Genomic DNA, 24,188 nt, shown 5'->3' on the forward strand with positions numbered 1-24,188 from the left:
GACCAATCAGATCACTTGCCTGCGTGAGACCGCATTACGAACGGTCCAATCACAATCGTTCCTTACGTCACTATGGGAAGTGCATAAACATTAGCCGATCTCCAAGCTATGGATTCGTAGTGATCCTTTCCGTGTATGAAATGAAGATCGCAGGATCACGAGGCAGTCTTTCAGTCGTTACACGAGCGAGCATCAGATTGTGGGAGTAGAATTGAATCGAAGGATTTTTTCCCTTCACTATTGTCTAAAAGTGTCTGTTTTTGGATTATTTTAGTCGGATCGCTCGAACAGCATTTATAACTAAATCTGAACAGGAATATAAAAGCGGAAACGGTTTCCGTTATTCGAGTCGGTTTGGGCGTCTAAGCAGAAGTCGGGAGGTTTGTAAAGTTTTGGTAAGTCGCGAGCGCCGTTAGCTTCGATGCTAACAGTTTTACAGCAGCGGTTTGTCTGAGGTAAAAAAAAAAAAAGTAGTTAAATACGATTAAAGTCCAATTTTAACAAAGGTCGGTGTGACCTGGCGACATACAACGTCTTCTTAAACTCGTCGTTTACTTTTACTATCGGATTTATTTTTATTATTGATACATTTTTATTTATGAAAATTAAAAATATTTGCTGAAAATGTTATTTTTAGTTTTTATTGTTGATTTATATATGTTGCAGATTTATCTTTATTATTGAAAAATATATTTTTTATTTCTATAAATAATATTTTTATTATCGATATCTGGATAGTATTTTTCCAGATAAAATACAAAAATACTTTTTTCACAACAATAAATGTAAAATATTTGTTGTAAAAATAATACAAATTAATTTTTATTGTTTATTTAATTTGTCTTTATAAATAATATTTAATTTTTAGTATTGATATTTTATTGTCAAAACAAAAATATTTGTAAAAATTAATAATAATTAATAAAAAATGTTTTTTTACCGCAAATATTTTTAGTTTTTATTGTGGTGACATTTAAAATAACAATAACGATATCAATAATAGAAATAAAATATTTAAAAAAAATGTAAATAATATTTATCAATAATAAAAATTGATTATTATTTTTTAAAATTATTTTTACAACAAATATTTTTAGTTTTTATTGTTCTGACAAAGTATTTTTATATTTTATCTGGAAAATTTCATATCACTTAATTGTACTAGATTTTTGAGTTCACCTCCCAAAAAAATGTAAAACATTTTAACTGGAAATATAATTGAGATTTTTGTACATATTTATAAGTTTATCTTTTAAACCTGTTTGATTTGCTCATAATTATCTGTAATTTATTAGATGCTTATTTCATAAATGCATGTTATTAGTGCACCAAACTGGTACTTTTTGATGATGTATTTAGATAAAATAAAGATACTTTATTTTGTCACTATTTTCTTAAAATTATTTATTGCATAACAATAACAATATGCATACAGAGGATCACAGTGTGTTCAACTATGATGAATAACATTTATAATGGCATCAAAGGAAACAACAGAGAGAAAAGAAAGGGGAAAAACTACAGAGGGGGAAAAAACACCTAGTGTTCCAAAAAGAAAAGGATTCTAAAATTCTATACATTCGTTTTGCTTTTTTTTTTTTTTTTATTTCTTGCATCTTTTAGGGCTTCAATATAATGCTTAAGAATTTTGTCACTGTAAAAGATTAACAGTTATACTTCTCTGACTCATCCTGTACTAGACTTACGTTCGTCCAGTTAAACTCTCTAGACATGTAGATGTCCCGCCCCTGCGGGCGTGTCTTATTTAAGAGTCTGTTTGCATACTCAACCTTTTCAAATATAAATAAATGAATGTTTAATACATGTTTATTCTGTCTTTTTTTCCCCCGAAGTTCCCTCTGATCATCCTGGACAGCAATGAGTTACTCAGAACCTCTAACATTTTCATCCGTCGAAGAAGAGAGGGATTACTGGAAGGAGAGAGCGACTCATCACCAGCAGAGGTTTCTGCTCTCGAGCTGAGATTGACTTCTTTTCTTTTGTATTTTTTTTTACAAATGATGGATATTTCTGTATTGTTCATTGTGTTCTGTACTGTATTGTTAGACATCCCAGACAGACATGATGTTTTAACCGCTTATTATTTTATATAATGTGTGCTCTTTTTTTTATTTTTTTTTATTGACTCTTAGCATTCTTTAGTTATTGAAAATCACATTAAATACAAAATGTATTGCGTTTATTAGGGCTGATGAGGCTCGAGATGAGTTGCAGGAGTTTCAGCAGATGAGTAGAGATTACGAAGCCGAACTCGAGACCGAACTGAAGCAGTGTGAAGCGCGAAACCGTGAACTCCTCGCGACCAACAACCGGCTACGCACAGAACTGGAGAACTTTAAGGTACGAGTCAAACGATATGTTGGCATCACCGGCTTATAGGTATTCTAGAAATCCAAGATCTACGATTCCGCCATAAATGTTTTGACTAGTTGGTAAGGAGATGCAGGAGACCACATCAGTCAGACCGACCTGCAGTAAAATTCACCTAGCAGAAATGTCTTTCCACAGAATGGAAAACATTTGCTTTTGGTAGCAGTTGCTTTCGCTTTCTCTCTGGCTTTGAGTAAATTTTGACCCGTTGAATTCACGTAAGCCGATAGACAACAAATAAATGGGACTTTTTGGTCCCTTCATTGTTACCTTCTCTGGAACTCCACAATGATTATATAATTAATGTTTCACTGTAGCTGAGCAGCTTGACATCTGCACCCTAAATGATAAATAAACACCTCCTTGTTTTACTTGTATTCAAGCTTACACACGTTTATGCTGAATCTGTGTACATCTGAAAGCACATCTAATATAGTCGCAAGTTACTACATCAAATATTCGTTAATTTGTTAATTGCTTAGTGTGAGTCACAGTGAAATGGGAACTAATGTTTTATTTCTTTATATATACATATTGTGTGTGTGTGTGTGTGTGTGTATGTGTGTGTGTGTGTGTATATATATATAAACAGTACTCAACAACAGAAACGATTGCGTGTGTGTGTGTGGATGAAAATGTCAAGACAAATTCTTTAGTTCATCGGTCACTTCCTGTCGTTTGCGTTCTCCTTGTAAACGAAGGCCATCTCAAACGGTGGGGGTGGGGTGTTATGGCTTTATCCCAGAATATTTATTGTGCGGCAAAGATCAGTGGTTTGTTTCTAATGATAGTTTTGCTTCCACTGGGAAATAATTACTTTTCCCCTTAAAATGTTTTAATTAATTCTCTTTCAGTTTAACGTACAGACGTTTCAGCGGCTGTTCAGCTGTAGAATAACGTTTTCATTGTCTTACTTGTTGCCTGTCACCTGAGTAGCGAGTGCTTGGGCTGCAGTAACTAACATCATTTTACTTCCTTAAAACATGTGGGGAGTTCTCAACAGCGTGTTTGTATTTTTCTGGCTGAAAGTGTCATTTTCTCAGCAACCAACACACACTCACACACAATATCTCTGGTGTGCAGATATCTGCACAGATAGATAGACGGATAGATAGAGAGATAGAGATCGAGAGCTAGCTGAGGTACAGTTCAGTGTATTGCCCCTTTCCACATACCCATATAGATGACCCTACCTGAGTTCTAGAAGCAAAATGCGACTTGTCCCCTCTCTCTTTCTCACTCTCCCTGCCTCTCTCTGTCTCTTTCTCCGTCTCTCTCTCTCTCTCTCTCTCTCTCTCTCTCTCTTTGCCACTCTCTCTTTCTGCCTCTCTCTGTCTCTCTCTCTCTCCCTCTGTCTCTCTCTCTCTCTCTCTCTCTCTCTCTCTCTCTCCCTCTGTCTGTTCTCTCTCTCTCCCTCTGTCTGTCTGTCTCTGTCTGTCTGTGTCTCTCTCTCTCTCTCTCTCTCTCTTCCCCTCTCTCTACCCTCCTCTGTTTGTGTCTCTCACTTTCATGCGGTTTCTGTTTCTCTTTTTCTTTGTATCTTAATGTCTTCTGCTGTCTCTTTCTCTGCCTCTGTCAGTCTCTCTCTACCCCTATGTCCTTTTCTTTTTCTGCCTCTCTCTCTCTCTCTCTCTCTCTCTCTCTCTCTCTCTCTCTCTCTCTCTCTCTCTCTCTTCCAGCTGCCCCACAAACACCCCTTCAGACGCCCTCAGTCATGTGTGTGTCTGTGAATTCTCTCGTATCCCAAATGAACTTCACTAAGGAGGGAATACACAGCTGAACCCTGTGTGTGAAAGCGCCCTGAGACTTTTGGCAGCTGGAGTCATGCGATTGGTTTTTATGTGGAATAAATAAAACTGAAACACGGCTTAAAGTGACTCGAATACAGATTCGGATAAAAAGAGGCTATTGTTTGGTGTTTGTGTGCCGATTGTCCTGTTCCTCTTGGACGATACGCCCTCATGCCTTCATGTGTGATCCTGAATTCATTTGGTCCTTTTAGTACAAAGTTACCTTTGATCGTGAAGAGGTGTGTGTGTGTGTGTGTGGTACTACACCTGGCATTTGTATAAATGTTTAAATAGGATACACACCCCGTCTACCAGGTCACGGTTGGTGTGTGTCTCTGTCTGTTTTTAGTCGTGCAGGCAGTTAGTGAGAGAGGACACACAGAGACAGAGGAAAACAACAGCGCTGATTGAGAGCCTGAGAAGCAGCTGATGACTGCATGCAGACCTGCCAATCTTTACACATTTTGTGTAGCAGATACGCATTCAGACATCAAAGTACGCTGCTACGATGATCACTTCAAAATACGCATTGTAAAAAAACCATTGATGCCTTTGAGTCCAACGGTCTGTGCAATTGCGCACCAGGCAATGCGCCTATGGGTGTAACCGCATTGGGCAGCAACATAGGAAAGTAATAATTCGACCAATCATAGCGCCAGTTTAAAACTCTACAACGCTACGCTATTTTATATGATCAGCCAGTCAAAACCATAGTGAAGTCTAGAATCCTGCATTATTACTGAGAAAATTAACACGCGTATGTGTTGTCATGTTTAGTTCATTAGATCTAGTTTATGGCAATACATAAAGAGTTGTTAAAACAGTTTTTATGTTGCCTTTTCAATAAAAGAGTTCTTAATGGTCTACTTGTATGTTGAATAACTAGATATGGTGGTGAGTGAGAACTATGTGCTAAGTAAAAAGTTGTGATGAGTGAGCATGTGAACTTAATCAGCACTGACCAGCTAACGTGCCTGACCTCGCGCCACGTCGCTGAAGTAAGTTGCTACTCAAAAAATTTTTCCGAGGTTGGCAGGTCTGCTGTCTTTGGAAAGTTTTCTTAGAATCTTTGTCTTGATCCAGGATCATAAAGATCTGTGGTATATTTATGTGCATCCCATTTTAACGTTCTAATTAAAACAACATTTTAAAGGGCATATACAGTGTTTGTACGTATTTAATTCATATGAACCCGATCTGTTATCAGGGATATCAGCTTGTCCTGTGTCCTGTGTGTATTTATTTGTTTATATTTGTTTTTTTTAAAAATATATTTATTTCCTTGACTGATGGACCAGGCAGGTTTTAAATTAAATTTTTAGATATTGAAAATCCTAACAAACTTTTCAGATGTGCTTGAGCGACATCTGCTGGTCACCGAATGATTACAAAGCTCACATTCAGCGAACCAACAAAGCACTTTTTGATTTGTTATTTGATGAGCTCAAGGATTTCCGAGACATTGTGGATCATCTAAACAGGCATTCCAAGTTAAAGGGATGTTTCATTTGTTTGTCCTTTTCCTAATCAGAGGTCCGAAATGCATTATAACCGAAACCACTGGAGATGCTCCGATCACCGATCCCCAAGATCATGATCTGCCGATCACTGCCAATCGCAGAATGGCAGGGGAATGGGAATCTTTAATCTATAATCTAGCAGAGTTTGCACCATTTTTGGAAATGAAATTAACTCTAAATGAACTGTATTGAGAAAAAAAACTGTAGAAATAGGCTACAGTCAAGATCTTGAAGAACCACCAAGTGTTTATTTTAGAAAATGAGAACTTATTCTACCGTAGGCCATCTTTCCCAAATAAAGCAGAGTAGCTTAAAATTATTCCAAACAAAGAGGGGTCAGGCATACCAACACGCATCAGATCAGCTTAATGGGATGTAGCCTCTTAATACACCGATTACATTTTATAATTGGCAGCAAAATGTAAAACTTGTTACACCAAAATTGGCTACTGCCACAAAGGACAAAACTATGGCAAGTGTTTTTTTTTGTTTTGTTTGTTTGTTTGTTTGTTTTCTTCTGTCATCATTATGAACATCCGATGTAGTCGAGGAACCAACTACATCAGATCCAAAAAAATAAAATAATGAAAGCTACTGTAAGCCAATGCCATCCTTTCTAAATAACAAGGCAGAGAAACAAGGAGGCCAAGCAGATAGTTGCCAACCAGATGAACTTGGGATGGTATGAGGTTACATAGGCCCAGGCTACTTGTAAAATGTAAAGAAAATTTTTAATATATTTACTAAATTTTATAAATTTTTGTAAATATAAAATGTATTTATATTAAATTTATTTTAATATATATATATATTTTTTAAGCTAATATATATACACTATCCTTCAGAAGCCGGTCAATATTTGTGTTCACTGTTTGGTACAGCGTGTGGAGACACGTCAGTTCGGTATTTCCTGCCTGGGGGGGTCGTATCGTGGATCGAGGCAGCTTAGCAGGCGTCACAGTCGGCTGGTTGAGGGATGGGGATGTTGTTGGCTTCGGCTGGTTTAGTTTCTTATACTCTGCATATTCAGTTGTATGGCGTGTTCTAAGATGCCTTATCATGTTTGTGGTATTAAAATTCGCGCGAGTAATTTACGTCACGTGATCGGCGCTTTTGGAGTTCGCCGATCAACTATTTTTAACCAATATCGTCCGATCATGATCGGTGGCCGATCAATCGGAGCATCACTAGAAACCACCGTGCTAAAGAGTTTAAGTTTTTCAGAAACGTATGTAATCTGCTAGGACACGGTTAGTGTCTGAAGTTTTTGTTCTTTGCTTTTTCCCCTGGAGCTGTGATGGCGTTAAAGGCCATCAGTTTAGCAGTGTGCTGTAAGTGCATGTGTGACTAGCTGTACTTTTGTCTCTCGTGTCTCTTTAGGAGAAGTACGAGACGCAGCACTCTGAGACGTACAGACGGGTTTCTGCTCTGGAAGGAGATTTAGCCGAAACCACCGCCATCAAGGACCAGTTACAGAAATATATCAGAGAGCTGGAACAGTCCAACGATGACCTCGAGAGAGCTAAAAGGTGCACACAGTGATTCATTACACTTTGTCGAGGACGAAGGGCAGGTGGAAAATAAACCACGGTACCCTGTGTGAGTTTACCGTGGTAGGTTTCTGAGGATCAGTAATCGATCTTTTAAACCTCTCCTCTACTCTTTTCCCCCTCTCTCAGGGCCACCATCATGTCACTGGAGGACTTTGAGCAGAGGATGAACCATGTCATCGAGAGGAATGCTTTTCTCGAGAGCGAACTAGACGAGAAGGAGAATCTGCTGGAGTCGGTTCAGAGACTGAAGGATGAAGCTCGAGGTGAGATTTTAATCCAGCTTTTACACACAGATTCATGGGTCACATCAACCAAACCTGACTCCTCTGTGTGCAGTAGAGATGTCCGTATGAGCTCAAAACGTCACCCCGAAACGCCGCTTCACATAAATCATCAAATCCATCAAAGTCCTTATCTACTGTGTTTTCTTAACTTGGCGCAGTACATTTTCTTCCTTCCTCCACTTCCAAACCATAGATTCATTGATGTTGAATACTTTTCCAGCTGCTCTATTCCCATTTACAACCGTGTAACTGATAGCCTGTAGTTTGAATTGAGCCTCGTAAGCATCTGATTTTTATTGGCGGATGGCAAACCGACTTAAGGTGCATTTACCACCACCTACTGGACTGGAGTGTGGAGCGCATAATGGTTAGGGCAAAACAAATGTTGTTTTGCAACATACCGGTAGTTATACTGTACCTACCGGAGGCGTGGCGGAGGTAAGCGTACGTACTGTACGTATTATGTATGTTCTCTGATAATGTTCTCTGATTGGTTTATCGCTGCCAGCGTACGTAGTGTATGTATTACGTCCCTGTGTCAGCTGGAAATGGTCGGACAGTCAATCAAGCGTGGCGCTTACCAAAGTCGCACAACATTTTTACAGGTTTTTGGAACTCGGTGCACACACAAGGCGCACCGGATTATTAGCCGCACGGCCGATTTTTGAGAAAATTTAAGGCTCTTGCGTGCGCCTTATAGTGCTTAAAATGCTGTACTATTTTTTTTTTTTTTTTTGCTTGATGGGACTATAATACAGCCAATCCTATGTTTTTATTTGCAATGTGAGTGAATGAGTTCAAAAAAAGTCATGTTTGTATTGGTTTCAGTATCAGTATGTATAATGCTTCATTAGCCTCACTTTTAGCTTTATATTTAAATTAGCATTACATTTGCTTTAACAGTCTTAATAAAAAACCTGTGTGTGTGTGTGTGTGTGTGTGTGTGTGTGTGTGTGTGTGTGTAGATCTGAGGCAGGAGCTGGCGGTGAAACAGAAGCAGGACCGTAAACCATCCCTTAGCCTTACAGTGGATGGAGAGAAGGTGGAGTCGATGGCATCACACACACCGTCCACTCATCCCTCACACCTCACTACACCGCCCAGAGCAGCAGCAGGTTCTGGGAGCGCATTTCACACACCACCGTCCTCCTATGGCAGAAGTGAGACCACACACGCCACACACAATATCAGCTTAAACTTCCCATGTTTAATAAGGACCGACTTGAATTAATAATTTTATAGAGTGCAAAACAAATACTAATCTAAAGTACTGATGAGCAATTATTCATGATGACGTGTGTGTGATTCAGTCGAAGGTCTCACCGGGACGCCGTTGACGACGTCAGCACGGATTTCCGCTCTCAACATCGTAGGAGAACTGCTGAGGAAAGTCGGCGTAAGTCAAACAAAACGTTTCTACTGACTTTGAACTGCAGTTATTTTTGTGTTGTTTTGTTACACTCTAGTGCTAATTGCACTGTGTGTATATCGTGTAGTCCTGTTTAGGTTTTGTGTGGAATGTAAAGACTAACTCCTGAGCTCACCATGGGGCAGTTCTTCTGTTTTTTAACTACCTCCTTGTTTGTTTGTGTCGGTGTTTCAGAATTTGGAGTCGAAGCTGGCATCATGCAGAGAGCTGCAGGTCCAGGAGCGAACACCCAGTCGCTTGGCGACGGCTCCGAGCTCTCACGGCACCCCGAGAGAAGCGCTGGAGAACCAGCCGAGCGCTAACGGTCTGTTCGAGGGGTGAGTGAGAGACGTACACTTTAAACACAAAAGAATTGCCACTTATTTATCAATCAAATAATCATCTTTTTTTTTTTTTAGCAACTTTTGTCAGCTTAGGCCTGGTTTATGGTTTAGCTGCTTACCTGCACAGACAGCTGCTGCTTTAAACATGATAAAAATAGTCAGTTTATACTTCACAGTATTTTACATGAATTAGTCACACTCAGGAAGGATGGGAACATTTTGTCTTGTATTTACTGGATGTTCATCAATAGAATTTCTTGTGTTTTTTTTTTTTTTTTTCCTCCACATCAGCTGATGTTTTGTTGTTAGACACTGTCGTAACACTCCTCGTCAAAATCCAAAGGCAGTGTTTATTGATGCATTGTGTGTGTGGACTAAAGAACTTGTTCAATCATTGATCCCATCACCTTTTCTCTGGGGTGACATTAAGAATTTACTAAAGGAGTGCTATTGGTAAAGCTGAAACTGTACACTGAAGTGAGAACTTGTCGGTTCTTAATTCAGACCTCGACTAATCTCTCTCTCTCTCTCTCTCTCTCTCTCTCTCTCTCTCTCACACACACTCTCACACTTTTCTTTTTGTGATTTTACAGGATGGTCAAGCGGCTAGATTTTGGACCCAAAATGGTGGTCTGACTCTGGGGCTCTGTGTGTGTGTGTGTGTGTGTGTGTGTGTGTGATTGTTCTGGACTCTACTTCTTTCTTGTCTCCTGCTGACTTAACACGTGGTTCAACACTCTTGCACTAGGAGGGTGTGAGTTTGTCTTTTTTTTTTTTTTTTTCTTATTTTTATTACTACTGTTAACTGAGGGTTAATCCCCCCCCCCTCTCTCTCTCTCTTTTTTTTCTTTTTATATTTTTTTATATAAACATTGTCTGTATCTCCATGTACATCTACATGTCTATGTTTCACTGTTTTTGTAAAGAAAATGTCTGATTACAGATGTTTGCACTGCACAGTTTAGAGGGTTTTCTGCCATATCACGTCTCTCTTTAGATCGTTATTGAAGACGACGTTCTAAACGGAAAAAGGAAAATGGGAAACAAGGAAATGTTCTTTCTAATGCAGCAGAAGCAGCACATCGAAGAAATATAAATAGAACTTCCCCTTTAGTCCGAATGTAGTCATTGTAGGGGGGGGATGACTACATCTGCAATATGATCTGAATTAATATTTCCATTTTTTTAAAGGCTGAAGAAGAAATAATTCCCCTTTAACATATTTGATGCCAAGTTTTTTTTTTCTGTGACTTTGCTTTGCCCATTTTATGAGAAACTGAGACGAAGCTGCAGAAAGCTGTACACTTCCTTAAGAGTGAAGGCAGGAAACACAGAACTGTGCAGTGCAGCTCAAACTTAAGGACTGCAATATTGCCATATGGGTCTTTGTGCAAATGATCTTCTAATGAACAATTAGAGGTTTGGTTCAAACCGTTCTAGCGTTAGTAAGTTAGGAAAAAGAATGTTTTGAAACACACTCGCCCTTTTCTGGGGCGCTTATAGCCGAGCCCGGTCCCTATACATTTGTCGTGATGTCAAGATATTTTTCATTTTCTGTAACTGGGGGACAAAATCGGAACGCACGTTTCACATTACGATGCAATCGGCAGGTTAAGAAAAAAAAAAAAAAAGATCGATTCTTATTGTTTCTTTACAATTTACAAGTTTGACGTGTAACTTTAAAGGACATTAATTTGTTACAGCAACATTGTTAGTGTTATAAAAAGCACTAAGGAGACTCAGGATGTGCTTGAAATACAGGACTGTAAGTAACTTGTTATATTGCACACGTCTACAAAGGTTCGGTGACGATTAGGTTCTCGCTTAATTAACACCGGATCAGAGGCTCATATATAGAACCCTGATGGGATAAAATACAGAACCTTTTACATGTTCAGTTGGTTTTGTTTTTTTCCCTCTCTTAAGCACTGTACAGTAATTGCTTTCGCATGTCTGACGTGGCACTAAATTTTGTATTCAATAGAGCTTTTGTTGATGTGAAGCTTTGAGATTTTTGCAGCAGTTTCACAAGCCTTAGGGCTTAGCATCAGGGACGTGTCGCTCAGAAAGAGAACGAGAGGGACACAAAGTGTCTCTATACAGTGTATTCCACAGCAGCATGTTAACAAGGACAGTTTCCTTATTTGTTAAAGAATGACTCCTCTTTTAATGTTGTGAAACGTTATCAGAATATGATGTCCTCTCAAAGACAAAAAAAACCTCAGCTTGTCATGTAAATGAGGAACCAAAAAACGTTGCATATGTGCAGTTTTTAGCCTTGCGTGCAACCCCAAAGTCCGCTTGCACGTGATCTGTTACTATAGCAATGAGAGATGCTGATACAGAAAATGACCAATGAGGCTTCAGTAACGCTCTAGCACAACACAGGCATTTCTCCATTATAAATCTGGCACATAAGTGATATCGAGACGCCTCGTTAGTATTTTATGGATTATTTCTTTAAAAAATGGCAGACGTTCTTGTAAACGAGACAAAAGTCTTTACCGTTTTTCTTTCTCGCATGATCTCTGGGTTTTGTCCGGGATGTAAATGTTAAGAAACGGACCAAAATCCAAACGCAGTCTCTCTGTAGTGTAGTTGAGATAAATTAAAGAGTTAAATACTTCAGTGAAGGCTACAAATGTTTTATGTTAAAATTAGAAATGTAAAGAGGAGCTTGGATGTGCCGTTTTCTCTACTAATATAGGAGTTATGATGGACGGATGAACAGATAGACAGATCAAGGTCTACTTATCTACATTAAACTTTAATCACTAATAACAGTACAGTTTTTGGCAATGATCAGGTGTTTAAATCACGTGCTCACTGAGAGTCGAGTGGGGTATTAAGGAACGGTTCAGGTTCAATACAGCAGCTTTATCATGTTCATGTAAAACGTGTTCCATCAGCAGATGTGCAAAATAAACGACTTGCTACACAAAACTGTCAACCAGCCTGCCTTTTTGTATGTTTGTAAATGTTTACCAGACAAAATATTATTATTATTATTATTATTATTATTATTATTATTATTATTATTATCATCACAACATGGACATGTGACACATCAAAACACTCAGCCCAATTAGGGGAACTTCCTCAAGAGTATTTAGTTGATGTAACATGCTTGTCTCCACTAGCCTCCAAATATTTTGGCACCCTATCTTTCTGTCCACTTGCCTCCAAAAGTAACACCCAAAACACCCTAGTAACCGAGTGCCGAGATTTGCCATGTGCAAGCACCATTCACATTTTCTTCAGGAAATGTACATTCTAGTTATTATTATTATTATTATTATTATTATTATTATAGTATGTTCCTTTGTTATGAGGGATGTAAATATCATCATGTGACCGGTAGGTGGCAGTGCTTCCACAGTGCTGTGAGTTTTAGCCTCAAACACTATTCTTCTGATTTCACTTTCAATTCAAATCCTAAATCATAATTCTTGGCAATAATATGACACTGATCATGTAAAGCACTTTCACACTGCTGTGTGCATGCATCATTATTATAACAGCTATGCATAATGTGTCAGAAATGTAATAATGAATAAAGCAAAAGAAATGGCAATAAACTCAGAAAAAAAGAATTTATAGAGAATTTATATAAAAAAAAGTTTTTTACCTTATGTTTATACATGTTTATAATAATTAAAACACAACAACTAACATTGTTGCTATTAAATTCAAATAACAAATATATAAAAATAATTAGTAATAAATCATTTGACTGGGTTGCAATTATCCCTCTACTTCAATTACTTGCAAAAAAATCTTATGACCTGATTATTTATTTTTATTGTCTTTTTGTTTATTGAATTAAACCTAACCCGGAAGCCCGCGCGTGCGCCCGCTCAGCTGTTTTTGTTGTTGTTGCTGCAACGCGTCCAAAAATAATAACCCTAAAAAGAAAAGGCCACATCTACTGTCCAATCACAGCGCAGAAAAAGAAGCGGAAGACCAATCACAGTCCGAAGAGGGCGTGGCTTAATCACGAAAACGGTTGGGGAAAGAACCCCCTCTGGGTGCCTCAGCGCACCCGTTTTCCGTAAGCCCATAAGAGTGAGAGCGGTACAGCGATGAACCTGAAGCCGCGGCGTGTTTAAGGAAAGCGGAGTCGCTCTCACGCAGCTCACGGCCATGGACCGCTTCTGCAACGCGGATTCCAACAACTCCGTCAACCCCTTCTGGGTGAGTCCTTGTATAAACTCCTCCGTAAGACACCGTGGAGCCCTTTATGTAGAAATGGATAAGATTTAAAAAAAATCTGCGAATGCCGGTTACATCATGCTAATGCTAACGCTAACGCTAACGCTAACGCTAATTGACGTTTGTGTACACAAATAGCATTAAATGTCGGGGCTGTATTTTATTATTAATTAACTACTTTCCACATCTTAATAATAATAAAACTTTAATAATAAAATTATTATTAATAAGAAAAAATATCAATAGAAATAATAATTAAAACTAATCATACAAAATCAATAATAATAATAAAATTTAATTGTTATTGTTTTAGCTTCCTAACTTTAGCTAGTTAGCAAATCACTCTGATTCTTTTAATAAAGAATAACGAATGTCACTTGTAGTAACTAATAAGTTCGATTGTAATAAATCTTTCTTGAAGTAAGCAAAAGTTTTGCTTTAATATAAAACGCGTTATTTTACAGTTATAGACTTTTATTTGTGTTGTTTTTATAAACCTGTACGTTATTTACACTTGTAGCTAACAGAAGCAGAGGTGAATATTAAATCTAAAATCTAATGGGGAAAAAAAATGCGTGGCGTTGTCATAGAGATGTTATAAGATTTATAACGTTATATGACGTTATGACGTTTATAAGTATTTATCGAGCCCCGAGTTTGTCATTTCCAAAGTCAGCCCTTTTTCTCTGAGTTGTTTGTTGATGGTGTTATGACTTGTTTACACTTTACTTGGCAGGTTGTGTAAGTCTTCATACCACAAATAATCACGTTCCTTGTAGCTTTGTGTTGGTTATAATCCTGCTGTGCGGGTTGAACTGTTTCATATTGTGTGTTTTTAAGGAGATTTCCGAAGCTCTTCTGTCTAATACAGGACATTAAAGCGTCTCTTCTTACACGTGAACTTGAACTCGCCTCATGAGCTCGGGTCACGTGCTGTTTTTGTTGTTTGTTTGTATGGTTTTCATTTCCTGTCTTTTTATTTGGCTTGTATTTTATTACCTGGGTTTAAGTACAGAGAGGAAATTTGAGGTAATGATTGGTTTAAGATTGAACATTAGGAAGAGAGACCGGGATCTGCGGGAAGACGGACAAGAGGTTTGAGAGACAGAAGAATATGGAGGGGGGTTAGAAAGATAGAAGGGGACGCGAAAAGGACAAGGGGAGGAAAGACACTGGGGGACGTGAAGAAGGACAGGGGGAGGAAAGACACTGGGGGACGTGAAGAAGGACAGGGGGAGGAAAGACACCGGGGGACGTGAAGAAGGACAGGGGGAGGAAAGACACCGGGGGACGCGAAGAAGGACAGGGGGAGGAAAGACACGTGAAGACGTGAAGAAGGACAGGGGGAGGAAAGACACCGGGGGACGCGAAGAAGGACAGGGGGAGGAAAGACACCGGGGGACGCGAAGAAGGACAAGGAGAGGGAAGACACCGGGGGACGCGAAGAAGGACAAGGAGAGGAAAGACACCGGGGGACGCGAAGAAGGACAAGGGGAGGAAAGACACCGGGGGACGCGAAGAAGGACAAGGAGAGGAAAGACACCGGGGGACGCGAAGAAGGACAAGGGGAGGAAAGACACCGGGGGACGCGAAGAAGGACAAGGGGAGGAAAGACACCGGGGGACGCGAAGAAGGACAAGGGGAGGAAAGACACCGGGGGACGCGAAGAAGGACAAGGGGAGGAAAGACACCGGGGGACGCGAAGAAGGACAAGGGGAGGAAAGACACCGGGGGAGGACGGAGGAAAGACACCGGGGGACGCGAAGAAGGACAAGGGGAGGAAAGACACCGGGGGACGCGAAGAAGGACAAGGGGAGGAAAGACACCGGGGGACGCGAAGAAGTACAGGGGGAGGAAAGACACTGGGGGACGGGAGGAAAGACACGGGGGGGGGGCACAAAGAAGGACACCATCGGGAGGAAAGACACCGGGGGGCACAAAGAAGGACACCAGGGGACCAAAAGACACTGGGGGGCGTAAAGAAGGACACCAGGGGACCAAAAGACACCGGGGGGGGCACAAAGAAGGACACCAGGGGACCAAAAGACACTGGGGGGCGTAAAGAAGGACACCAGGGGACCGAAAGACACCGGGGGGCACGAAGAAGGACAGGAGTAGAATAATGAAGAGGGATTGAGTAGAAAGGTAGAAGAACGTGAAGTACAGCAGTAGAAAGAAAGCAAGGGACCTAAAGGAGGTCGAGGACAGAAAGGCGGAGAGAGATGAAGAAGGACAGGAGAAGGACACCAAGGGGCATAAAAGGATGGGGACTAAAAAAACAAATTCGGGCACACAGGCAAATAAATATGAATAAACAAATATATTTTATGTTGATTCAGTTCACAGGTCTGACTGAAGGAACAACCATCTTGTGTGTGTGTGTGTGTGTCTTTTGTTTGCAGGACTGGAACCGCACATGGCGTGCTCAAAACCCAGACGTGACGCAGTGTTTTCAGAACACAGTCCTCATCTGGATCCCATGTTTCTACCTCGGGCTCATCGCACCCTTTTACTTTCTGTACCTCAAAAGCCATAATCGCGGCTACATCTGCATGAGCCACCTGAATAAAGCCAAAACCGTGAGTATGACGTCGATGTAGTGCTGTGGTTAAAAAGCTTAGGAATGACTGTGTGTGTGTGTGTGTGCGTATGTGTGTGTGTGTGTGTGTGTGTGTGTGTGTGTGTGTGTGTGTGTGTGTGTGTGCGTGTGCGTGTGTGTGCGTGTGTGTGCGTGTGTGTGCGTGTGTGTGCGTGTGTGTGCGTGTGTGTGCGTGTGTGTGCGTGTGTGTGCGTGTGTGTGCGTGTGTGTGCGTGTGTGTGCGTGTGTGTGCGTGTGTGTGTGTGTGTGTGTGTGTGTGTGTGTGCGCGCACATAAAATACGCAAATCAGCTCAAATCAGTTCCTTATTTCTGTTCGTTCCAAACAAAACTTGTGGTTTTACTTGAAGTGGGAATTTGTCAGTCGATCTTTAGGATCAGTTGCTGTTTCAACACGGATACAGTAGATTTTATTTTTATTTATTTAGTTTATTATATTTATTTAGTTTTTTTATTTTTATTTTTATTTATTTAGTTTATTTATTTCCGTAGATAAGGTAAAAAATTCACAAGTGATCGCCTCACTGATTTTTCTTTGTATCCGTCAGCACATCTTTTGTAAATAATAATACATTAAAAAAAAGATCCAATCAGAAAAACTACCCATCCCGATTATTGCGATTTCATTTAGCTCCGCCCACAAAACTCCATAAAAGGTATTGAGAGATCAGAACGATAAAGAATCGCTTTTTCACCACCCGTATAACATGCCACGTAAACTCGGTGAACACATCAAAGACTAAGAAGCCGGATCTAAAATTATTAAGCGTATTCCAATAGTTTAATTCAAGGGTGTTTATAGATTTGGGTGTCTATAGCTTGGAATACATTAGATACATTTACTCAGCTAAGAGGTGTGTGTGTGTGTGTGTGTGTGTGTGTGTGTGTGTGTGTGTTCAGCACACAGAGTAGACACACTCTAACACAACTTTCTTTTATAGGGTGCCATTACTTTCTCCCCTGATTAAATACCCAGTGTTCTTGGAATCACCTTTTTTTTTTTGTGCTAATTAATAAGTCCTGACCAGTGAGAAACCCCCGTGTTCTCGTCTGTATCGTGAGTGTTTGTTTAACACTTTCCTTATCGCACTGTTTTCCTTTCTTCCCCTTTAAGGTCACTGGGTTACTGCTGTGGATCATCTGCTGGTCAGATGTTTTCTACTCTTTCTGGGAAAGAGGTCACGGGGTTGCAGTCGCACCCGTTTACCTGGTCAGTCCCACGCTGCTGGGCATCACCATGGTGAGAACTCGCGTCATCTTAAGCTCACACACACACACACACACACGTATTCTATATACAGCATATGATCACTTGCACCACAGCACCAAATTCTTGACTCTGATTGGTCAGAAAGTGTTTTATTATTATTATTTTAGATGCCAGTGTTACAGGTTTTCATCAAAGCTCTCACTTTACACACGTTATTGTTTCTGTAGTAAAAGGTATTAAAGGTTTAAGAAGATAATCTTAAGTCTTTAGTAATAATAGATAACTGTCAATATTCAACAAAGAATATTTTCAAGCGGCGGTTGGAGACCTACTTATTCAGGAAACGCTTCAACTAGCGCTTCTTTCCTTATCTTTTGCATTATTTAAAAAAACAAAAAAACAAACAACCTTTGACACTTTTTTTTTCATTGTAACTTTGAACAAATGTTTTAAACTCATGCTATATTAAGTATGTAACCTAGTGAGCCAGCATTAATGTATTCCATGCTAGAGACCCATCGTAGCTTTTTAGCACTTTTGGTTCCTTTTCACACCGCACCGATCGTTCTGTTCCGCACCAGTTGAAACGAACCAAAATGCAGTCATGTGATAACATCCACATCACTCATTGGCCACATGTCTTTGAGCGTATTTCCTAAACCGCTTCTCGATCGGTCAGAATAAACGTGCGGGAAATTTCAACGAAACTCCGGGAAGTAAACAAAAAGAGGAAAATACAGGACAATACAGCATACAGTACACCACGGAGAGACGACCGCACGCTGAGATTATGTCCGTGTTTGTAATCTACTACATCGCTCGTATACAGCATTCTAGGCAAAGTCTTAATTTTCAGAACGAAGCGCGGATGCGGCTTGAAAATATCATTTTAACGCACTGCAAACGGCGAAGACGCATCGCAGGACACTTCGGGAGGCGGCGAACATTACTTTTGCGAAACCGTGACATGCTCATCTTCCGAAAATATTGCCAACGACCCACTACGGCAGCTGGTTTAGTCCGATTGCTGCATTCTCACCTGCCCAAACGAACCGCACCAAACGAGCGATCCAACTCTGGTACGATTCGACCGAACTAAACAAGGCAGGTGTGAAAGCACCCTAAAGCACTTATGTAGGTCGCTCTGGATAAGGGCGTCTGTCACATGCTGTAAATGTAAAGGTTAGGTTTATCACACTAGGAGTCCTCAGTGTCGTAGTGTTAAGAAAGTGGAGTTGTTTGTTTGTTTGTTTTTATTTATTTGTTTGTTTGTTTGTTTGTTTGTTTATTTATTTTGTCTGTGTGTTTTTAACAGTTGCTGGCTACGTTTTTCATCCAGTACGAGCGGATAAAAGGCGTCCAGTCCTCCGGCGTGATGCTGCACTTCTGGCTCATAGCTTTAGTTTGCGCTACAATCACGTTTCGCTCCAAAATCCTGCAGGCCCTCGACGAGGTAAGGATCAGGATCTGTGAGGTCGTGCTGTCTTACTTTCTGTTTTAATTCCTTCACCCGTTGCGTCGCTAACGTCATCGGCTCCGGGTCAGCGGTCGGCTTGATGCGATAAAGTTATAAACGCAGTTCCCTTTTATTCAATTCAATTCAGTTCAAATTTAGTCGTATAGCAGAACATAAACATAGAACCAAAGGTCATTATAAAGAATAGTACAAAGATTAATTAATATAATACAAAAATTCAAGATTAATTTTAGATATATTTAAACGTGTATGTATTTATCCCCAATGAGCAAGTCTGAGGTGACTCAGGCGACTGTGGGGAGGAAAAACTCCCTTAGATGGTAAAGGAAGGAACCCTGAGAGGAACCAGACTCAAAGGTGGAACCTCATCTTCATCTGGGTGACACTGGAGGGTGTGATTTATAAATTATTATCTCGTTTGTGGAACACTGCAGGCTTCATCTTTACATCTTGAACACTTAACAGTTTACAAGGTCTCCAGAAGCGTGTGAAGTGGTTGCTCGGGTCTTGTAAAAGGGCTGCTATGGTATTTCATGTGGTTGCTTGGGTGTTGCTATGGACTTGCTCAGAGGGTTTAGTTATGGTTCCTGTTGGTTCCCAGGTGGTTACTAAGGAACCTCAGGTGGTTGTTTGGGTTCTGCTATGTGTTTGCTACGTACTTATCCGTTTGCTTCAGGCTTGCTGTGTGATTTCTGTTGTTTTTAATGCGGTTGCTAGGGTGGATTCTAAGCTGTTGCTAGGCATTTGGTGTTTCCGTTAGTGTGCAAGTGTGTTGTAACTAGTTTTATTTTATTTATTTTTTTTACGAGGCATGTGTTCTGAGATTAAATATGTTACTGTAGAAACGATATCTTATTATAACGAGTGTTAATATAAACCTATCATGTGGAGCTGCAGCAGAGTCAAAGCAGCTGTTAAGCCACGCAGATGCTAATTATTACACGTTAAATAGTGTCTGTCTGTGCCTGTCTGTCTGTCTGTGCCTGTGCCTGTCTGTCTGTGCCTGTGCCTGTCTGTGCCTGTCTGTGCCTGCCTGTCTGTGCCTGTCTGTCTGTGCCTGTCTGTCTGTGCCTGTCTGTCTGTGCCTGTCTGCCTGTGCCTGCCTGTGCCTGTCTGTGCCTGTCTCTGTCTGTGCTTGTCTGTCTGTCTGTCTGTCTGTGCCTGTCTGTCTGTGCCTATCTGTCTGTCTGTGTCTGTGCCTGTCTGTCTGTGCCTGTCTGTCTGTCTGTGTCTGTCTGTGTCTGTCTGTGCCTGCCTGTGTCTGTCTGTGCCTGCCTGTGTCTGTCTGTGCCTGTCTCTGTCTGTGCCTGTCTCTGTCTGTGCCTGTCTCTGTCTGTGCCTGCCTGTCTGTCTCTCTGTCTGTGTCTCTCTGTCTCTCTGTCTGTCTGTCTGTCTGTCTGTCTGTCTCTGTCTGAGTGTATTCGTCATATTGTAACACTTCATTTCTATCTTCTCCCCCTTCAGCTTTCCTCTGTAAACATCTTCAGATACACCACCTTCTACATTTACTACACACTGTTGTTAATCTCCCTCGTCCTGTCCTGCATACCTGACCGACCGCCGCTCTTCTCCCCGACAGTCAAAGATCAGGTGAGTTTAATAATAATAAGGATAATAGTAAAGCTAATATTCTGCAATGTATCTTATGTTTTCAGGAGCACGATGCTTTTAACATTTTGTGATGAAATCCCATAGCGTTCCATGCTGAAGTGATTTAATCGTTCAAATGAGTAAATGCACACAGAAATTTGTCCACCTGTCTCGTCCCGTCATCCGTCCTCTGTCCTCCTCGACCGTCGGCGTTTCACTACTAAAGAAATAACTGCTACCGGACCCCAGTGCACTGATCTCTGTTATGATGTCGTGTCTGGAAATCATTCATTAACACTAACGTTCCTGCCACAACACGGGCGCTCTTCCGTCGACTCGGCCTCGAGTCGTCTCTGTCGCTCCTTACTCTACACCGACTCTGTGGAAAAAGAGAGACTCGGGTCATGACGTGATTCCACGATTATAGCTCTAGTCAGGTTCTGTCTTCACCTGGATTCTGGACCTTTTGACCAAGTGAGGCTTGGTGACACGACTCGTCTTCGTCCACCGTGCTACGGCGTGTTTGTGCAGAATACAAGCAGCAACTGACTCCTGACTCCTGCAGATGTCATGATTATTCACTCTGAACGTCACCAAACCCTGTCGGTCCATCTAGTGGTTCTCCAGTCGCTTCTGACCGTTTTGGTGAAATCACAATCACAGGATTCTTAATGTTAAACTCCTATCAGTGAAGAACAACTTGAAGACTTTCTCCAAGAGCTGTTCTCATGTCTGAAAAGGGCTTTTGTCCGAATAAGTGTCGGGATGTCGCGACGCGTCTCGGCCCAAATCCGTCCAAAATGGAAAACATCCTCGAAGGACTGAATTGTGGACTTCATGAGAAACAGCTCGAGATCTTCATGAAAGGAATCTCCTGGATGTGCAACTGATGCATCGGTCACACACGCGTTCCTGGATCTTTAACCTGGATCAGCTGTATCATCAGTTTGGTGTCCTGACCGCACCAGATATCCAGAGCCGTTTAGGAGCAGTACCGAGCTTCCATCGCTCCAGAACATCATCCTGTAGGATCCTCGGTAGCCGAGAACAAAGACGGATCGCGCCGATCCAAACTCCGGGAACTCTTTCGGGAAATCCAGCTGCAGCTTGATGGAGCTGAAGAGGTTGTGTTTAGATGTTTATGAGATCGCTTCCCAGCCCTAATGTCCATCAGGAACGCAGCCCGTGAGGCAGATCAGAGACGTGTTAAAGTTTTACATCCGTTAGAGATTTAAAATGTCGTACCGATGTGAATACAAGAGCCGTGTGTGTGTTTAATTAATTGGTTTATTTTTAATGCAGAATTTATGTCCTGAAGCTGGAGCAAGCTTCCTGTCCAGAATCACCTTCTGGTGGATCACAGGGTAAGAGGAAAACCTGTCGTGTGTGTGTGTGTGTGCGCGAGTTGTGACGTACAGAAACTATTTTAATTGGTTCGAGAGAATGGAAAGCGATACGAAGCGGAACAAAGGGTATGGTGAGAATCGGAGAATTAAAAAGTACAGATTTTTACTGTTCTCTGTGAGCAGAGTCTTTATCCCTGACTACAAACACTCGGTGTGACATGAAAACACTGTTCACTCTGCCGAAGGTCATGTTGATGATGATGATGAAGAAGACTATCAGGTAGAGGTCTTCACGGGTCCACTTAGGTCCGAAAACCCGAGGTCCGACCCGAGACACGAGCAGGTTCGGGACTAAAAGATTCACGTGTGCCTCGGACACGGGTCGGGTATAATAATAGCGGCATCGGGTCTCGGGTAATTTAAAATGAATGTGTTTTTACCGAACGGACCCGCGGAGACCCGAACTACTGTATCTCGTGTGTGTGCATCGACTCGAGTCCTTTTCCAACCTCTCCTCTCGGGTCGGACTCGGGTCTAATTTTTTCGGGTTTGTCTCGGGTCGGGTCTTTATTAAAAAAAAATAATTATGCACGTCGGATTCGGGTCGGGTTACGTTCCTTTAGACCCGAGAAGACCTCTACTATCAGGTCCACTCGAAAAGGAAAAGATACAATGTGCCAAGTGATGTGTGGAGGTGGAAAAAAAAACAAGTGACTCCTCTCTGAACTAAACATTCTGTCGAGACCAGGGTTGCGAAATTCTGGGAATTTTCAAGGCTGGAAACTTTCCATGGGAATGAACTGGGAATTTTTAAAAGAAATACAGAGTTGCCTATAACAAGGAACATAAATGCACTTAAAACAAATCTTGCAGCATAATTTAGTTTAAAACGACAAGATTTAATCCGATTTAAGTTGAATCTGTACCCTGCGTTCCTCAGTCACTCGCACACAGCACACTGCTTACTGGAAGGCCATTGAGGCCAAACCCTCTGCAGGTACTTACAGTCTTCCATAACATGCACAGTAACACTTTATTTTAGGGTCATTTAACTAGTTGCTTATTAGCATGAATATTAATAGAATATTGGCTATTTATTAGTACTTATTAAGCACATATTAATGCCTTATTCTGCATGACCTTATTCTACATTCTTAATTGTACCCAATACCTAAACTTAATAACTACCTTACTGACTCTTAATAAGCAGTAAATTAGCAGTGTCATGACCAAACAAAATGTTTGTATATGATATATATAGTGTATATAAATTTCCCGTAATTTTCCAAAATTCCCCAGATTAAGTTACCGTGGAAACTTTCCGCCCCTTTGCAGCCTTACAAACACTCGTGTGACATGAAAACCCCGTTCACTCTGCAGAAGGTCATGATGATGATGATGATGAAGACTATCAGGTCAATTCGAAAAGGAGAAGATCCAACGTGTGTTTTTGTTGTAGAGAGGTGGGGGTGCAGGTGGGGGCGAATTTGGTTATGGGGTAAAAAAAAGAAAATACTGACTCCTCTCTGAACTAAACATTCTGTTGTAACAAGCATTTGTTGTGAATAGTGTGTGTGTGTGTGTGTTTGGGGGTTTATTTTTCTCCTCCCACCTGTGAAATTCTGCCCTAAGACAGGTTTGAGAGATGTATTTTTAAATAAAATAATAACACTTTTTCAGACCTGCCAACCTTTACGCATCCATTTTAATAATCCTGCCGAACCACCGGCGTCGTTAGACTCCTTTACTGGGGGCATGTGCCCAAGTGACCGGTGTTGTGCCTCAAGTTTAAGTTTAACTTTATTTGCCAGTATTTATATAGGAAACGTAAGTCATGCCTTTAAACGCATCGCCGTCGTACTTTAACGGAAAAGACAAACCGGCGCGAGCACGCAGACATCAATATCCGCGAGCGCCGGCGTATCCCTTTTATAGCACGCAGTCACGCTATAACATGACGAAACTAATGTCATTTTTTAAATATCAGTCGTATTCTGACTCGATCGTTACTGGCTCCTGTAGATCACATCTGATGGACATCAGTTGTTTTTATTTTGTGAAAAGCAGGGAAATAGAAGCAGAAAGTAGAGATGATAAGGGAGGTATTATTATATGATCAGCCAGTCAGAACCATAGTGAAGTCTAGAGTCCTGCATTATTGCTGAGAAAATGAACACGCGTACGTGTCGTCAGATATGAAGTTACTGTTTAGTTCATTAGATCTAATTTATGGCAATACATAAAGAATAGTTTGCAGATATTATACACAAACGATCACGCACATAACGTTATACTCTTTATTTTAGTAGCAGCCAAGTATTGTTATTGTACATTTTGTACATCCGTACTGTAAAACGCAAATCTTCTTACATGCCATTTGTGCCTTAAAACGTATTAATAACGTACAAAGTGTTTTCACGCAAATGCGCGTGGAAACCTATTACAAAAAACATGAGGATGATGATG

General features: G+C 40.8%; 2 protein-coding genes across 8 annotated transcripts in view; both read left to right on the top strand.

Annotated features, from left to right (window-relative positions):
* Positions 1–95: 95 nt before the first annotated feature.
* Positions 96–12,240, top strand: nde1 (nudE neurodevelopment protein 1). 3 transcript variants are annotated; one of them, XM_047800614.1, is made up of 9 exons: positions 96–395; positions 1,854–1,964; positions 2,208–2,361; positions 7,082–7,230; positions 7,381–7,517; positions 8,504–8,698; positions 8,849–8,934; positions 9,124–9,284; positions 9,884–12,240. In XM_047800614.1, the coding sequence occupies exons 2-9, from the start codon at positions 1,879–1,881 to the stop codon at positions 9,924–9,926; spliced, it is 1,011 nt and encodes a 336-aa protein (XP_047656570.1). In that variant the 5' UTR covers positions 96–395; positions 1,854–1,878; the 3' UTR covers positions 9,927–12,240. The 3 variants fall into 3 exon arrangements, with proteins under 3 accessions (XP_047656570.1, XP_026991163.1, XP_047656571.1); XM_027135362.2 differs by having other exon boundaries at positions 99–395; positions 9,142–9,284; XM_047800615.1 differs by lacking the exon at positions 96–395 and adding an exon at positions 432–455.
* Positions 12,241–13,328: 1,088 nt separating this feature from the next.
* abcc1 (ATP-binding cassette, sub-family C (CFTR/MRP), member 1) overlaps positions 13,329–24,188 on the top strand; it is a 37,687-nt gene continuing 26,827 nt past the window's right edge. For 4 of the 5 annotated variants that reach the window (XM_027135372.2, XM_027135389.2, XM_027135380.2 and 1 more), the window contains exons 1-6: positions 13,329–13,484; positions 15,905–16,081; positions 17,214–17,339; positions 18,625–18,762; positions 20,251–20,376; positions 21,679–21,740. In XM_027135372.2, the coding sequence (XP_026991173.1) occupies positions 13,434–13,484; positions 15,905–16,081; positions 17,214–17,339; positions 18,625–18,762; positions 20,251–20,376; positions 21,679–21,740 (680 nt within the window). In that variant the 5' untranslated portion in view covers positions 13,329–13,433. Of the gene's footprint in view, positions 13,485–15,904; positions 16,082–17,213; positions 17,340–18,624; positions 18,763–20,250; positions 20,377–21,678; positions 21,741–24,188 lie in introns of those variants that run through there. The other variant, XM_047800689.1, reaches the window with a different exon arrangement.

Source organism: Tachysurus fulvidraco, chromosome 15 (assembly GCF_022655615.1).
Source record: "Tachysurus fulvidraco isolate hzauxx_2018 chromosome 15, HZAU_PFXX_2.0, whole genome shotgun sequence".
NCBI lineage: Eukaryota > Metazoa > Chordata > Actinopteri > Siluriformes > Bagridae > Tachysurus > Tachysurus fulvidraco.